The sequence below is a fragment of the Drosophila elegans genome, unplaced genomic scaffold (genome assembly GCF_018152505.1).
Source record: "Drosophila elegans isolate 14027-0461.03 unplaced genomic scaffold, ASM1815250v1 contig_476, whole genome shotgun sequence".
In the NCBI taxonomy this organism is placed as follows: Eukaryota; Metazoa; Arthropoda; class Insecta; order Diptera; family Drosophilidae; genus Drosophila; species Drosophila elegans.
The window spans coordinates 982118-1000219 of record NW_024545863.1 but is presented as its reverse complement, the minus strand read 5'-3'; the positions used below and the strand labels follow the sequence as shown (position 1 = coordinate 1000219).

At 42.2% G+C, this 18102-nt stretch overlaps 1 protein-coding gene across 1 annotated transcript in view; it reads right to left on the bottom strand.

Moving 5' to 3' along the window:
* The window catches only part of LOC108148728, a 43837-nt gene extending 25823 nt beyond the window's left edge, over positions 1-18014 (bottom strand). The window contains 11 exon segments of the mRNA XM_017275906.2: positions 1170-1353; positions 1461-2081; positions 3099-3851; positions 5516-6447; positions 6507-6806; positions 11352-11951; positions 12402-13082; positions 16868-16997; positions 17059-17275; positions 17331-17588; positions 17850-18014. Coding sequence (XP_017131395.1) covers positions 1170-1353; positions 1461-2081; positions 3099-3851; positions 5516-6447; positions 6507-6806; positions 11352-11951; positions 12402-13082; positions 16868-16997; positions 17059-17275; positions 17331-17588; positions 17850-17923 — 4750 coding nt within the window. The 5' untranslated portion in view covers positions 17924-18014.
* Between the last annotated feature and the right edge of the window lie 88 nt (positions 18015-18102).

Below are 18102 nucleotides of genomic sequence, written 5' to 3'. Positions count from 1 at the left end.
TGTGTGTGTGTGGGAGCAGCCGGCCGGCGCCACTGACACAAAAATTGTTTAACATTTAATGGTTTATTAATAATTTAATTACTTTTTGATTATGGTGGATTACATTAGCGCGTAGCAAGTACGCGGCTGGCATGATAAATAATAAAGAGCCATTCGTTGTTCTCCCCCCTAAAATTTATAGCATCCTAATGCACGTCGACCGATTTTGGGAAAGGTGGAGGTGGAGTTCGATGGTTGGCAATTGTGAAATGCACTAATGAAATTGAGTTGAAGTTTGGTTTTATGCTTCCTTTTTTTTGCTGCGTGCTATAAACATTTCGTAAATTGAATTGAAATGTTTATTAGCGCACTATCTACATTACTGCTGCCGTTGTTGGCAATCTTGTTATACATAGTGGATATTTTTTAGACGCACTTTGTGAATGATGCTGTGCAACAAAACTAAATGCAAAACTATGACTATTAATTATGCTAGTGAAATCTCTTTTAAAATATAAATAATAACCAAATTAAATTTCAACTAAAGCTGGAATCAAAAATGCTTTGTCTGCCTGTCACATGCAACTTGTGGCAACATGCTTACCGCATCAATTGAATAATTAATTTCGTTAAAGTGTATTTTGTGTTCGACCAATTTACAATGTGCAACACTATTTCCGATTTTTTTTAGTAGCTAACCATTTATGCTAATTTCCCGTTTCTCTTGATTAAATTTAAAAATAATAACAGCTAGAAAAAATAGACTGCGCCCAGTCACTTACACCGCAGCACGAAAATATTTATGCAAATCTATTTAATGACAAACAATTAATTAAAATGATTTATGCAAACGTTTCCACAGCATTCATTACAGCATAATGCAATTAAATATGCAGCCTGAGACTAAAAATTACAGTTTTTGTAATTCCATTTAAATTAAATTAGCCAAACGAGCCACAAAGCGCCGACCGTCGAATAAATCCAATACATAACGCAAATATCAGCAGGGCATTCAGACGCGCAAGAGAAATCGAAATCGAAATCATCAAGCACGCCAATGCCAGCTATGAATTAATTCGGCTTCAAATGTGAATGTGAATGTCTGCCATTACTGCTGAATTGTGTATGTACATATGGATGGCAAGGAAGTAACCGAGTTACTCCCCCAGAAACCCCTTTACTACACTCACCTGCCATTAATTTGCCCATCACATCAATCAAATCGTTCTGGCAGCTGAGGTCCGCAGCTGTTGCATTGTTGTAGTAGGCATAGCTAATGCAAATTTCAACGAAATTGAATTCCATCCAGGCCTGTTGATAGTCCACGAAATTGAAGTGCCTCAGCAGGAGGCGCAGCGCGTAAATTATGCCAAGCTGTAAAGAGGGAGGGGTCACAATGAGATACTATACTATACCATTCGATTCGGTTCAATTCTGTTCAATTCGCTTCGATTGGGCGGACTGGGCACACAAATATTTACCTGCACATTTTTATCATTCAGCGTCATCAATTTATTTGTCAAGCGATACAAAACTTTGGCCAAAACTTTTTCCTCCAGCGCGATTTGACGTCGGGAAGCCAAGGCAAAAACATGCCCCTCGGCGTTGGCGATGCCGTAACTTGCCTCAAAGTAGGCCGACGCCGCGGAGACTGCCGCTACGGATGCCGATGTGGCAGATGCCGATCCCGAGGAGCTGCCCAGCATGGACGTGCTGCCAGCATCCGTGGAGGTGGAGGTGGACGAGTAGGACGAGTAGGAGGAGGAAGAGGAGAAGGTGGCCATTGCATCCAACTCAGCCAGCGGCGGCACAATCGTCGAACTGGCCCGGAATAAATTACGCAACGTCACGGACATGCTGCCAAATATGCGATAGTCGAAAAAATCCCACAGCAAATTGAAATTAGTTTGTTGAGTTTCCACATTGAGGTTGCCTTCGATCTGGCTCCCAGCTCCCTGCTGGCCCTCATCCGCATCCGCATCCGCATTCCCATCCCGTCGCGCCGTTTGCATTATAAAGCGGCAAAGACAGCAGGCGGCATGTTCCCGCACCCGCGCATCATCATCGCCCAGCAAATGTAAAAGTTCGGCCAGAAATTGCGCCTGCAAGAAGGGGGAGCAAAGTGTTTTTGAGTCAGTTGACGATGGCAAGACGGCACGTTGTAAATCAAAAAGTGAGCCAAGTTTTCATTATGCAGTTTGGCAGTTTCGAATTCGAATGCGAATGCCCGTGCAGATGCGGTTTTGCTCAGCCGATTTGACCTGCCAGGTGGAACACAGAAAAAAGTGCCTAGCAACGATCTTTAAATTTACATATTTGTAAAATTAATTAGCCTCATCTATTTGTATCTTTAGTTTAAAAGTAAACCAAGTCAAGCGGTTCTAAATATTCTTATTCTTAAAAAAGGAATGTATTTCAAATGTTAATTATATCAAAACAACAATTTAAATCCACATTTTTCTAAGTGAACAAACCATCAAAAACGCAGAATCTTAAGTTTTGAACTTTGTGAAAACACAGTCAACCATAATTGCAACTGCGATTGGAATACTAAATTTTTGAGAGAAATGGTAGAAGGCGTAGCAGTTTAGCTCTTTTCATGCTATTACATTTTCTTCGTATTCGGTTTGATCCGTCAATCGTATTTTGCCTCAATTGTTTGCAGACTCTCGAGCTGATGTACGTTTTGCCTGCCTCTCGCTGTGCCATTTAGTAAATTGCTAAGCTTTGTCAAAATAATAAATAAACAAATGTATGTGCGAGGGCCACGGGAAAGCATCCCGAAGCTCAGCGAGCGAGCTGCCTGTCATTCAGTTCGTCTTGTTGTCAGTGGCATGGGGCATGGGGCATGGGGCATCCAACATTCGGCAGGATGCGCTCGACAGTCTCCTGCAGAATGCACAAAGAGCTCAGCCCAGCCCAGCAGCCATCAGCCAGAAGCCAGCAGCCAGCCACACACTTGAGTGCACAAATGTTCAATAAGAGTTGTCAGAGGAGCTCGAATTGCGAATGGCTGCGCTCGGCAACTTGGGCGAAAACACACTCGTAAAATAATCTGTACAATAAACAAGCTGGACTGCCAGCGGGCCCGGCTGTAATAAGACGATTTAGCTGCTTACCTCATAAGTGCAGACAATGTCCTCGTTCTCCCCATCCGCATCCCGTCCAGAACCGCAAGCATCCTGCGCCCTTTCGCCACTGTTTTTGTTGTCCAAGCGGCAAGGAAAATTTGCGTAGTACGACCGCAGCAGCACGTAATTTAAATTCGAAATAACTTCGGCGTATTTATTCTGGACCAGCCAATATTTATTGTGATGGCAGAGCCGGAGTTTGCTCAAGAGCAATTTGGGTGAGATGGCAAATACGCAGAAGGGTTCGAAATCGGTCTCATTACTGCCCAACTGGCCATTATTCTTTTGCCGCTGTTGCTTCTGTTGCTGCTGCTGCTGCAACCCAGTCGATTGGCATTGGAAATCATTCAAAAGAGCAGCCAGTAGCTCATCATTATCAGTGGTGACCAGTAAGGAGTTGGCACATGTCCCGGCATCATCGTTAGGAGCTCTTTGTTGCTGCCGTCGACTGCTAAAGGCATTATCCTGGTCCTTTGCAAAAGTTTGTTGGCCAAATGTTTGCGCCTGATCCGAACGCTTTTGTTGTCCACTTGAATGTCGTTGCAGGTCCTGGTTTTGGTCTTCGTCCTGCTGTTGCTCCTTTTCCAGCTTTTCCTGCTTTCCCTGCTGCCGCTCCTGCTGCTGATGAGCATGATAATGACATGGCGGCTCTGTCAAATATTTGGACACCACATGCGGAAATATCTTATCGAATGCATTCAACGCTTGTATAACCACTGTGTGGATCTCATCCTCAAAGCCCTGCAATAAGTGGAGAAGAGTAGAAAAAGTTTTTCGGCTAAATTTCTTTATACTTTATACTTTATACAGAACAGGGACGGTCTGGGGATCTGGGGATCTGGGTCTCAAGAACAGGCATAAGATGGCCAAAACGAGACGTTGGCTAAGCGAATTTGTGTTTTATTGTTTGCACAAGCAAAAACTTTTCCACAATCACACACAGTGGCCAGCTCTCGTCCCCCTACTCCACTTCACTCCATCTATCTGTCCATCCTGGCATCCATCTGAGAGTGTGTGCATTTTTAACGAATCTCTAACAAGCTTTTCCTACATCTGAAGACCCGGCCAAAGGGCTATTGTTATCAAAGTTGCTTTGCCTTTGGCTCCAGCGGGAAGATCTTCCCGTTCCCGTTCCCATTCCCATTCCCTATCTCGTTTTGACTCCAATTTTGGTATGCTGGCAAGTGCCATTGAGACGGATTTGCAGCCATTATGTAGCAGGCATCTAATGTGATTTTCAGCTAGCACGTCCTGCGTCCCATTTCCCATCCCTTTGACCCCCTTCTTTTGCATCTCGCTGCAACAACATTGCATAATCAAATTGCACTTTTGGGGAGGGCAGCCAGAGTTAGAGCCAGCAGCAATTTAAATGTTCGGTGCTAGCCACTAAATTATTGAATTCAATAAGAAGCCAGCCCGCTGGTTTCGGTGGCCCAACTTACTGCCACGGCCAATCCCCAGACAGAAATCAATGTGCAACTTATGTGCACATTCTGCATACAGGAAGGCATCGCAGGACATGGCGGATGGAGAAAGAAGAAAGTAAGATGCTCCCTTTAGGGGCATTTGCACTTGCACATTGCAAAGGCGATAAGAATTTCGCCCTCCCTCTTTCTTTCTTATTTTCAAATGAAAAACAACCAACCAGCCAACCAACCACACAGAAAATGCCGCCGGCTAAGCTTCGACTGCAACTGCAACTGCAAGTGGAGCTGGAGCTGGGAAAATATTCAAAAGGCAGCAGCACCATTGATATGGACACGTGTCCATGTCCGTGTGTGTGTTTGCCCGCATGTGTTAAAATATGTTAGCTTGATGGTTTAACATAGAAAAAAGTACAGCGAAAAGGTGGGGGCACATATTTATAGATATAGAATGTTTGCGCTGAGGGTAAAAACGAGGATAAACTACGCTACTGGCATATGATAATCTAGAAAGCGAACTTGGAATGCTCTTAGAATTTTTTAGTTCTTGACCCCCACTTGTAAGTTTGAAATAAAAATAAATTTGTTAAATAAGTATTTAAACCTAATTTACTGCTCTCTTAACAGAGACTTTCTTATTTATAATTCCAAACCGAAACCAAACCCCCAGGGTAAGTGTCCATACCCCTCAAAGGGTAAAGCAAATATTCTTTCGTACTACGTGGCGTATGCGTTATGCAAACGCAGGGAAGAAAATGGAGTAACAGGGCTAAAGTGGGGGACAGAGCAAGTGGGCGTTCTATGACAAAGATATAGCGCCAGATATACAAAGCGGGTTAGCATACATGTAATGTGGCTTACCATTAACCGAACTCCGGCAGATGGGTGGTACCCATTAAAGAAACATTCTACTACGGAGTGCCTTTGGCTATCAAAACGCTTTGTGCAAATATCGTGTTCGAGCTTATCGACCTAGCTTACCTTCAGCAAAATGGCCAGCAAGTGTTGCAGGCCAAGATTACGTTGCAGTTCCAGAAACAGTCCAGCTCCGCTAGATTGCAGATAGTAACCCACAACCTGCTGGACGCCACCTCTTAGGATAGGATCACAATGATCATGGAAAAGCAGGACATCGGAAAGGGCCTGGCATGCTTGGTTCGAAGGAGGATTTTCCGAGAAGGAAGATAATCCAGTGAAGCCCGCACGACTACGCGTGGATTTTGTGCGCTTAGGTGGACGTGGCGGCAAACTCAAAGGCGGCACATCCTCAGGTGCCACTGTGGGTCGGAATGAGCTGCCAATAATCTCGGACTTGGAGAGCTTTTCTTCATTTGCTGATTTCTTGGTGGACTGCGATGAGGCACCTCCTTCCAGTAGCAAAACCGAAGCATCTGCACTGCGACTCAACGTGGGCGTGGCCTGCTGCAGGTAAGCCGGGCAAGTACTAGGGCCAAAGTGATCGTCCTTGATGTCCAGCAGCAGCAGGTTGTCCTCCAGTTCGGTCTGAATCAGGGCACTATCCGCGAGCGAGGGCTTCTCCCCACCCACTTGTGAGTTATCACTGCTCTGCGGACTCGACACCTGAGTGCTGTCATTACTCACAGCCTGTGAGCTGGCCTCCTCCAGCAGCCGCAGCTCCTGATCGGTGATCTCCAGGCTGAGTTGGAGAACCCTGGGCGCCAATCGCACACACTGAGCAATCACGGCCAACGAAAGACTCTTGATGGAGACCCTACTGTAGCTATCCGGCTGTAATCCCGCCGCCTGGCCACTGAGCAGGAAACGGGCTGCCACCACTCGGGCCGTATAGTACACCAGCGATTGCTCCAGGATGCTGCCAATTTTCACGGTGATCAGGGCACGACCGACGACTGTCTGCCGAAGCGGCGAGTTCTCCACTAGAAAGGGATTAGCTGCGGAGACAAAGCTTCTAATTAGTGCTAGTCCTAGGTGCGATGGCCAGCAGACTTACCATTGGGCGTGCCTCGCAGTTGCGGTGTTTCGGGCAGCTTAGAAGCTGCCACTGCTGGAGTATCCACCATGAGAGCAGTGGAGGCGGTGTGCGAGGCGCTCATCGATAAGGAATCCTCCACGGGCGTGGGCGTCTCCGCAATCGAGGGCTGGCGCTCCAGGTTGCTGCTGCTGGCCAAGGAGCTCAGCGAGAGTGTGAGCGAGGCCGTCGAAATGGCATCCGATTTGTCCGCAGAGGGAGGAGCCGTTGCCGACTTAGAGCCGCTTGATTGACGAAAGAGCTTACTGACCGACTCCGAGGCTGGAAGTAGAAGTACAAGATCAAGTAAAAGTAAGGCCAGGAGTTAGGTCTAGCAGAGATAACTTGCTTTGACACTAATGCCAGCGATGGCGTTGGCTAATTTGCGGCCACTCCAGACGGCCAATTACCGGGCACATTCGTCTATCTTTGGCAAAACTTTGTAAGCTAAGGATGTGGGAAATGGCAAATGGGAAATGGCAAATGGGCGGCATGTGTGCTAGTAAAACCGCTGAAACTATTTTCCTTAGCTGTTCTATTAGCTTGCCGCCGCGGGGAAAACTTTCCGGCTCTCCATCTTGTATTGAAAATTAATTGAAAACTTCAATTTCATGGAAAGTACGAGTATAGTGTTCGAGTACCCCCACTGACCACTTAAGTGGGTTAAAAATGGCTGCATCTTTTAGATGCACTTGTTGTGGCTTTCCTGTTGTTGCTTTATGTTGTTTCTTGTTGTTTTTTTGTTATTGTCCTAATGGATGTTCCGGCCGCATGCAAGCGCTGTAAAAATTAGAACAACCACGATTGCGACTGCGGCCAACGGAAGGAGTAGAGCACTTTATGCTCAAAGTGCTCGCATGTATTGTTCGAGGGAGATAAACTGTGGAGGAAGTCTGATCAGTGTTTTTAGTAGAGCATCCTTCAACTACATCCAGAAAAAATGATTCCTCAATTTCGGGAACAATTACCTAATATATGGTTGCAACATAAATTTATAGGAAAAAATTACTTACAAATTACGTTAATATATAATTATAATATGAAATTTCATGCATATTAAAGGCACGTTTTAATAATAAAATATTTAAATTAATATGGAAAACATTAGATTTTTAAATATATATAAAAAATATATTGAAATCAATTTCAAAAATAGACTAATGAATCTTTAAAAAAAATGATTATAGCCATATAAAATCAATGCGAAAAATATTTAAATTAAGTATGAAATACTTCGATTTACTAATTATTTCTTTCCTAAACTTATTTATGATATTTTCACAATTTATGCCATGCTTTAATTAATGCATTTTTAACTAATGCATATAGAACAGAATTTAGTGATCTTCGCTTTCACTTTTAGTAATTTAACACATTTTATTTAGATTCGATTTACTAATCAGCTCTGCTCTCAGTTTTTGGCAAAATGAAGTTTACAATCAAAAACTTTTTGAGGGAGTCGATTTTCATCAGCTCATCTTGTAATTAACCTGTGGTAATCCCATATGTCAGATACAGATTTACCAAATTTATAATTTGAATTACATTTGCATTTCATCAAATTAGGGAAAACTCAACGCTCATAAAAGTACCCTGAAATCAGAGAGCGCTGCACATGCAGTTTTATGCAACTTTCATGCTCATACACTCGCCAGTAATTATGTTTGGGGTTTTTTGCCGGGGGTTTGCCTGCCATTTTATGCATTAATAGTTTCGCCTCCATAAAAGTGAAAACGGCAGCAACAGCAGCAGCTCCGCAACTTCTGTCGAGTGTTTTCTTTTTTATTGTAAAATCACGTTGCAAGTAAAAACAGCAAAAAATGCAGCACACAAAAATGGGCAAATAAAACTTTGAAGCGCATAAGCAAAGAAAGGAACAAAACCCCAAACTAGACGACAATGAAACCCGCGTAGGATACGCGGTCTGGTCGGGAAAACCGATTCGGGAAGGGGAAAAGTCTTATGGCTGCTACTTTATGCCAGAAACACAGACGGGAAAACCTCTCCGCTTACCAGCACCCATGCAAATGTTTTTTACGGCTCAACTTGCATATGTGGATGTTGCGAAGGGGGAAAAAAAAATAAATAAAGGAAAGTCGCAAAAAATTTGTTTATGAAAATATGGTAAGATGCTTGACCTAAACAAAATGAAAGTATGGATTCACTATCTTAGGTTGTAGCGATTGAGATTAATTTGATTTCTTAAAAAATTATACAACGTGCAATAACAATAAATGACTAAATTGTTATTAATGAATTAAAAAATATATATTCTGTAAATTTACTGTTTTATACTGTTAAATATGATAAATATGTTAAGTAAAATTTTATAAATATAATGAGAGCCGAAAATACTTTGTTCTGTATATTTTGCGAAGCAATTGATGTTTTAAACTGAAAGTGAGAGATTTCTTGGAAGTGATCAGATCTTAAGTATATCGATTATTATAGTAGATTATTTTGATATCTTAAAAACTCTATTCTATATTTCCAAAATTGAAATATAAATGGGCAATAAAAATAAATGATTTAATAAATATATAAATTTTAAAGAAAAACTATTGTATTTAAATAAGGTTTTTTATATGCATAATCAAAACCAAAGAAATGCATAAATTAAGAATTTTTATATGTTTAATAAAAATATATATTCTGTTAAAATTACTTTATTTGTTATTGTTTATTTTGCGATACCCAATGGAAATCTAAACAGTTTTTTTGTTTAATATTTTAACCTGAAAGAGAGTTATTTCTTCGGAATGATCGTATCTCAAGGCTATGTCCCGAGAGTCCTTGCTAGAGTACACTAATCGTCGGGCTTTAATGCAGATAAAGTCGGGCGGCTGCGGCAGTGGTTGAGGCACATATATAGCCCAACATATATGTACATATATTCAAAAAAAATAAAGAAACAAACAAGCGGCAATAACTGCCGCGGACGGACGAGCAAAGCAGCGCAAAAAGGCTGATAGCGCATAAGTGCACAATGGCAAAAACAACTAACACGGCCCAGAAAGGATAACAACAACAACAGGAGCAGGGAAAAGGACGAAAAAAAAGAGCTAAACGCGGGCCAGGCAAAGTGCAGCAACTGATGGCTGGCTCCTCTCGTTTTGGCTGACTGTTCCTGGCAATGCTAAATAAACCCGTACACACAGAACACACAACACACACACACACACACCCCCGCCAACAACACACACACAGACACGTATGTATACTGTGACACAACATGTAAGCTTGCATACATGCAATTTGAGTAACCGCATTTTATCACGTAACCCATTTGTCTTAACCACTTTGTTGCCAACTTGCAGTGTGATGCTTTGGCCAAGTGGCAGTGGCGGCACAAGAAAACCAGCAATGAGGTTGCCGCGGTGGTGGGCGGACTTTTGGGTTCCCTACCCATCGCCATCGCCATCGCCATTGCACAGCAAATGCATTGCCATGTTTCAAGCTTAATCCGCATCCCTCGCACACAAGAAATGCCGGATTTAAGCCCAACATTTACGTCAAGTAGATGTGGGTTTTTTTTATATAGCCCCCTCCCCTCACAAACTCCTCTAGCACTTGTCTTTGTGCCATACTCTACTCCCTGCACCCGAGCCCCGCCCACAACTCATTCGCTTAATTAGTAGTTCCGGCTCAGTGCAGTACATTTCCTTTGTTTATTACTAGCCCCCACCCTCGCGCACTAACTAACGACAGGACATGGGTCTGTCTGTGGCATCAAGTCTGCCACTCTTCCTTCTTTCTCGTTTATAGGTCAGGGGAAAAGGAAAAGTGTGTGGCACACTACTATGCAACCATATATGCACTTGGCTTTTACCCGTAACTTCAGCAAGTCGAGCAGCAAGCGATTTAAATATTAAAATAAATTATATCAAGGACAATGCAATCAATGTGAAATGAAACGGCAGTAAACAGCATTAAAATCGAAGGGAGTGCATTGTTTGCTCAAGCTTTCGCAACCATTTCGACTCACAAACCAAAAGCTAACAACGTGATAAATCAAAGATACACAGAGAAAAAAATCGAAAAGAAAATCTTATCTCATTCAAAATATAGCCAACCAATCTCACATGATAACCATGCTGCAGTTAAAATAAAGGTTGTTTCTTAGCTTTTAGAAAGAGAAGCTAGTACTAAAAATGTACGAAAGAAATATAAAAATCCGATTATAAAATAAGTAGAAAATAGATTGATTTATGTTTATAGGTAAGGAAGCCATTATAGTAAATTAAAATAAGACTGGTTCAATGCCTTATTTTTACTGGAACTGTATATATTTGTTATTCAATTATTTACAAAGGCACATCTTAAGAACTTTTTAAAGTAACAAATGCAAGTTGATGAACATCTAACACTAAATGTTTCTCTTGTGCAGTTCCATGTTCGCAGACTAATAATATCCTTTCTACTGAGATGGCGAACCTTGTGCACGAATTGCCTAATTCCAATTGACGACCGTAGAGAGTTGCAGTGGCAACAATTACGCTTCATTAAATCGCAAGTGCAATTGGCAATAGAGAATTGCACTTGCCAGCAAGTCACGTCTGCAGTTCTGCCGCAATTATGCAAATAATGCCATCGAATACCACCCGAATATTGCAAATAAATGCGGAATTGTTTGGCGCACAAGCAAAAACAAAAAAGCATCAAAAAACAAAAATCAAAAGGGCGGGAAGATAGAATTTGGTGGCGACTGCGGTAGACCGTGAAATGCAATAACAGCGAATGGAAATAGTTTTGAACTTGCTTCGCTGACTTTGAACTTTGCTAATGAAATATTTGTTTGGCTTATATGTATAGTTATGGCTGGCTCACCTGCATTGGAATGCGACAGCAGATTGTTAAAGAATGTGCCAATTGCTGTTGCATCACCGGATTCCGTCGAATCATTTGCCAGAGGATGTTGTTGCTGTTGATGCTGCTGCTGTTGCTCTTTGCTGCCGGCAATTGTGATTTCGGCTTCGAAATCGATGCTGTTGAAAGATTCATTGTCGATGTCACTCAAATGCTGGGATTTGTCATCGCTGCCGGCGAGCAGATTCTGCAGAGATGACTGATGCTGCGGTTTAGGCAGCTCCAGCCCCCCGACATCAGCACCAGCATTGGCATCAACATCAATCAGTTTATCGTCCTGCGATGATGTGGTTGCTGCTGCTGTTGTTGTTGCTGCCACTGTTGTTGCGGGCAATTGCAATGCCGCTGACAGCGCCTGTTGTTGTTCATTTAGTTGTGACAGGGTTGTGAAGTCATCACACTCGGCACTGAGCAGCTCCATGTCGTCATCCTCGTCCTCCACCTCCACCTCCACCTCCATCTCTATGTCATCGGGTTGTCCTTGCCCTCTGTCCTCATCCGAGGCAACGCATTCGCTGATGCTGCGTGCGGCATTCCTAATGTGCTTCACCGTCTCTCCCCCTGGAAAATACAAAAAGGTTGTGTGTGGTGAGTGGTGTGTGGGTTAGCCTTACAATTTGTGTAAATATTTGTGCAGGATTCCGCTGGCGGCAAATGCAAATGCAAATGCAAATTTGGCCTGACCTCGTTGCTGCATGTGCCGCCTAAAAGCATGCACTAATAATTTTCATATGTGCATTGTGTGTGGGCGTGAGCGTGAGGATGGGCGTTGGCATGGGTGTCTTCATCTTCATCTCCATCTCCATCAGCCTGTGCAATTGCTCAATTTTCTTGATTTCGGCTGGTTGGTTGGTCTGGTTTGGTCTGGTCTGTCTGCTGGTTGTTGCTCCTCTTGTGATCCCCTGATTCTCTGTCAGCATGCCACATTTCCACATGACTGCCCGCCGACACACACACACACAAACACACAAGTCATCTCTTCGACTTGCATTTCTGCCTTATTTGCCATACCTTCATCAGCGACGGAACTTGCTGCCTCGGTCGCAGTGGCATCTTCCCCGGCATTAATTCCCAGTTGCTGTTGACACTTCGCCTGCTGCAGTTTTGCATTTGAATTCTTTTTCATTTGCATTGCAGCGGCCCCATCCGGCAGCTCATCCTCATCCTCGTACTCGTCCGCATCCAGTTGCTGTTGACTTGTCGCCACTTCGTAATTTTTCAATTGGAATATTTGATTCTTTAATGATTTCCTTCGCCGCAAATACTCATTGTGTTGCAGTTGTTGATTGCACAACAGTTGGCGCAAACTTTGGCCCAGACTCAGACATTGGCCATCGGTTGCGGTTGGGCCATAAGCATGGCCATGGGCATTGGCATGGGCATCCAGCGACTGGAGTATGCCGTTGATGACCTCCAGGGTGGCATTTATGATGGCGTGATTCGTGGTGTGCTGCGTGCTCAGCAGGTGCAAACAATAATCATAAATTTCAATAATTTGCCGACAGTCGGAGGTCGTTGTCTGTTTCTGCTTCTGCTGCTGCTTCTTGTGGTGCTGGTGCTGCCCGGCCAGGGAATCGGAATCCTCGTGGCCATCTCCGGAGTAGCAGCCGCGTATGAGTTGCGGCAACAGGAGACGCAGTAGCCCCAGGGCACCCAGCACGCTGCTGGTTTGCTGATCCGCCAGCAGGAGTTCTGCAAAGGAAAGTGGATAAGGGGATAAGTTAGTTAATGGAGAGAAACTTATGGCTGCTGCTGCTGCTGCTGCTCCTGTTGATACAAATTAAAAACGCTCTTCAAAACTTTTTGCGCAGGGTGCGCTGGCAATTCCAATTTGCTCAATAAGCAAGGCTACAGATACAGATACCGATACTTATATAATATAGCAAAATACCTTTAACCACTTCTGCGTTTGGCCGGCCAATTGCAGTTCTTACTTCTTTTCGTGTTCTTGGCAACTTTTCCCTCATATGTTTTGCAACAAATTGCCTCCAATTAAATTTATCTCGTTGAAAACTTTCCATCTGATATTTATAGACTCCTGCTCACTCATATCCACCCACCACCGACCACCCACTGAGACCTCCCGCAGTTCTTGCTCTTGTTGTCTCCGCTTATTTGTCGTTTCATTACGTATACGCCACCAATCACAAAACGCCATGTTGGAAGTTTGTTACTCAATTAGTTTTCATTTTCTTCCTTTGGGGCGCAAAATTGAAAACACTTCTCGCCGGAGAAACTTTTTACATGGCCCTCATGGCAGCCAAGTGACTTTGCCGAGCACAACTTGCGGCCTGTTTCCATGTGTATCAATTAATTGCGGCAGAAGCCGCACAAACTTTCTGCAAAATTGGCGAGCCCGAAATGGTCGTGAGGGCGACATGCTGAGCACGTTTAAAGACTGCAATTAATAGGCCTTCCGAAAGGTGTTTAGTATGGGGTCTACTTATTGGAGATAGTGTCCCAAAGAAAAACCCAGATCTTAACTTTTAAGAGATCAAAATATAGTTTTGTAGCCTTCGACTGGCTTTAAGTTTTCATTAGTTGACTGCCTTTAATTTGGGCATTTTATAAGAATTAAATTTTTAATGTTTAAAAAGCAGTTATTAAATATTTAAATGAAAATAATTAAAACAGGAGAGCAGTAAATATGGGATTAATTATAGTTTAAAATAGGCTACGAAACTATCCTAAGACTGGCTTTAAGTTTTCATTAAAAAAGCTCCTTAGTTATTCCCCTGAAGCTTGCCTTTTTGTTAACTATATTTTCAGTTTTTTAAAACCGCAATCAACGATTTTCAAAATGCAAATGATTTATGGTAAATAGGAAGGTGATGCAACTCTGATTACTTTGACATCCTCAACCAGTTGGACAATATGCAAACATAAAGTACATTTTTATAAAGGGCTGCTGTGCAGCGATTTCAGAGAATGAATTGGTCATTTGGCTATTTATGCTGCTGCCATAGTTGACATGAAAAATAATTTGCACTTTTTGCTTAGCTTGGCATCACCGACTGGTGGGCAGGCAACATAAATTTAGCATACTCCCCTTTTGCAGCTGTTGGCTTTGCTGCCCTCGTTCGTTCGGCTGGCATTTTGTTTACAACGTTGATTATCCGCTTTAAAGCTGCACAGGAATGAATATCTGATTCAATTTCGCATGAATTATTGCATGGAAGTGTCCAAGTGCATAAATTTCATTTCGTCTACGGGCGGAGACAAACAAACGGAGACGGCGGGGGCGGACTAGGACTAGGAGGTCTAGGAACCCGGTTCTCTGTACTTTGTGTCTGTTTGTTGGGGCATGCCAGGATGCCAGGGGATGCCAGGCAGTCCAAGTACTGCCACTATGATGGGTGCCCATAAAAAGAGGCGCCAGACTGTATAAGGATGCGCTGAAGAGTGGCCTGGCATTGTGCCTTTGCCGAGAAGTGGCATAACGTTGACACAGGACTAGAAGACTGGAAGACCATTCGGGAGCTGGGGAAGGAGCAGCATGGCCAGGAACAGGAGCTGAAGGAGTTGATTTGAAGGTAAACATTTGGACAAGAAAAGAGCAAAGGTAAAGCCAAGTCGAAGCTTAATTTATATGAATTTAGGTGTGGTTAGCTTTTAGACTGCCATATATGAAAAGTAATCCCTGTAAATGAATTAGTTTTGCCAGCCAGACCTCTCACTTTATTTGTTTGCAAATGCAATACAAAGAGATCTGCTCTAAAGTTTATTTATACCTTTTTTGTACGTCAATATTTGTGTGTTTATAGTTTTTTGGACGTCAATTTTATGCATTTTCATACAAAATCAAACTTAGCTAAAAGGATAATTTAAAGGGTAATAAGCTAAAAGAGCAAAGGTTAAGCAAAGTTAAAGCATAATTTATATGAACTTAGGTGAGATTAGAATTTAAAATGAAAAGTAATCCAAGTAAATTAATTAGTTTTATCCAGCCAGACCTCTCACTTTAAAGGTTGGAAAAGCAATACAAAGAGATCTGCTCTAAAGCTTATTTATAACTTTTTTGGACGTCAATTTTATGCATTTGCAATTTGGCTCATAAAAAAGCATTGGAAACGGTAACTAAGGTGCATTTACCTCTTCGTCGATTCGTTTGCCAATAATATTTTCATGAAAATTCAATAAAAAATGATTTGTGTTTGCAATTTTTAAGCATTTTCACGTGGCTCTCGTTGCCATGACTTTTGTTTTTGCCGCTGCAGTAGTTATTGCTGCAGTCTGCCAGTCAGCAAATGCTTAAATAAAAACTTCCCGCTATCGTTGTCTAAAATCAAAACAAATCTACAAAAAAAAAGTATATATTCGATGGCTCGTCCATCGATTGCGAACGGTAACCAACTGCAATGTAGAAATATAATTTATATCAACTGTCTAGTTACTTTTATTGTGCTGCACACAGACCACAAACAAACCCATGGCTGTGATTGCATTCGCAATGCGAGTTTGAATAAAATCCAATACCCTTTTTTTTTTCCCGCCCACGTTTTTCCACATTCGATGGCTTTATATTTTTGGTAAGGTATTTTTCATGGATTTTGCGGCTTTTTAGAATATTAAAACTTTTTTTTACCAATAGCACGAGTATGCCCAACAATATATATGCAGATCTATGTGGGGCTTAGCATTTGGCCGTTACACGCTTTTTAAACACCACTTTCATTATTGATGAAAATATAAAGAGCGTTTTGTTGGGCGTGTTCAAAGCGTAAATGCGTTAAATAACTAACAGCAATAACACCGAATTGTGGATTAGTTCATCCAAATCTAAAGGTACAATAGGGGCTTTTGTGAGAGCTGTTTTGTTTTCAAATTAAACGGTCTTAGGCTGGGCTTTTCAATAATACCATTGTTTTTATAATAACTGTGTCTTTGGGCATTTCCAATTTAAAGATTTATTTTACACCAATTAAAATGAAGAAATGAAGAAATGTCGTTTATAAACAAGAATAATAAAACCACCAAAACTATAAAATATGGCATGTAAAATGTAAATCTTAATATTAAATAAAAACTAACTAAAAATAACATATGTTAAGGGTACTGACTAGGTACTAATCCTATCTGCTACTTGATACCCCTTAGAAGCTTTATTGTTGTGGATTAGTATTCAAAATATGCATCGTGTTAAACAACATACATTTTTTTCATAAACACTGTTTTTTTACTGTTTTATTTTAAGTATACTTTTTATTTTGATTGAACTAATTATAAAAAACTCAAATAAAGAGTTCAGCGGATTAACAATGTCAACAATAAAGCCACTTAGTTAATGAAACAATATGTATGTAGTCATCAAGCAATGATACTATTTGTTAAGGTTACTGATCACGTACGGCTCCTGTCTATTTCTTAATATCCCTCAGAAGGTTTAGCAATTAAAAATGCCAGAAATACTAGCAATAAGAAGACTATTTAATGCATTCCCATCAGGATCTTAATTTCCGTTTCGTGTCAGCACTTACCCATCACTTTGTTGACTGCATGTTTGGCCATAAGGCTTCTATTGCGTGCATGCTCAATCAGACTGATGCAATTTTGGGCAGAGCAGCGACGCTTCACGGCACAATCGGAGCCAATATTGTCCAGAAAAGTCTGTAAATTCCAGCAAGGAGTTAAGTAAATAGATACAAAAACCGCTGAACAGTTGTATCACCTCCAATAGCTTGCAAATTTCGCTATCGCTGAGACCCTGCTGTATATAGCGGCCAAAGTGCTTGATGAAATCGCAGAGTGTCTCCTGGAGCAGTGTCTCCTTGCGCTGCGAAATGGTGGTCATGCATTGGAGCAATCGCATGGCATACCACTTGATGTGCTTCTCCTTTATTTGGGGGGCATAGTAGGAGAACAGGTTGAGGCAAATCCTTAAAGATCTGAAAAAGACACCTCATTAGTGTATGTGATTTCTTGGCGGTTGCCATAACTTACCTCTGATTACCATTCCTCTTGATCTCGCCATACAGATCCATGAGAATGCGACTGACCCTAGTTTTCTCCAGTGCCCGCAGGATCTTGTTCAGGTTCTCCTCGGCACTCATCCGCACCACGGAGTCCACATCCTCGCAGAAGAGCAGCAGGACATTCATGGCCGTGCCGCAGTGTGCTGCATAATTGATGTGCCCCGCCAGCAATGGTGACATGATGCACTCGGCAATCTGCTGGAAGCAGGCTATCTTCTGCTTTTGACTGTGGGAATTTCAGGTAATTAGTTTTGTACACAGGTATGTGGCATGACGTCATAGCGGATGCACTTGTTCGCAAAGAATTTGTGAACTGAGTAATCAGTAAACTGGACCATTTGGTGGGCATTAAACCCTTAAGAAATCGAGTTGCATTTGCAATCTGATCCATATTGTTCCATAACGAGCAACAAACTGTTGCCGGTCCCCTTCCCAAACCATTCAATACGCTGCAATTAAAAACAAACATATAATGGTGAAAACGCACCTGCATTCTGTGTTCCGCAGCTGCTCCACGAAACCAGCGAACTTATCGTACACGCTGGACCTGGATTTGTCCATTTCACTGCCCAAATAACATTAATAAACGCTATTTACAAATAATAACACCACAAAAAAACATCGCTCTTTTGTTATGATTTCAACCAGCTGATTTGGACTTTAAAAAATACCATAAAATACCGACACAGTCGATATGAGGCGATGCAGTTTCGGACTATCGGGCAACAAGCGATACGACT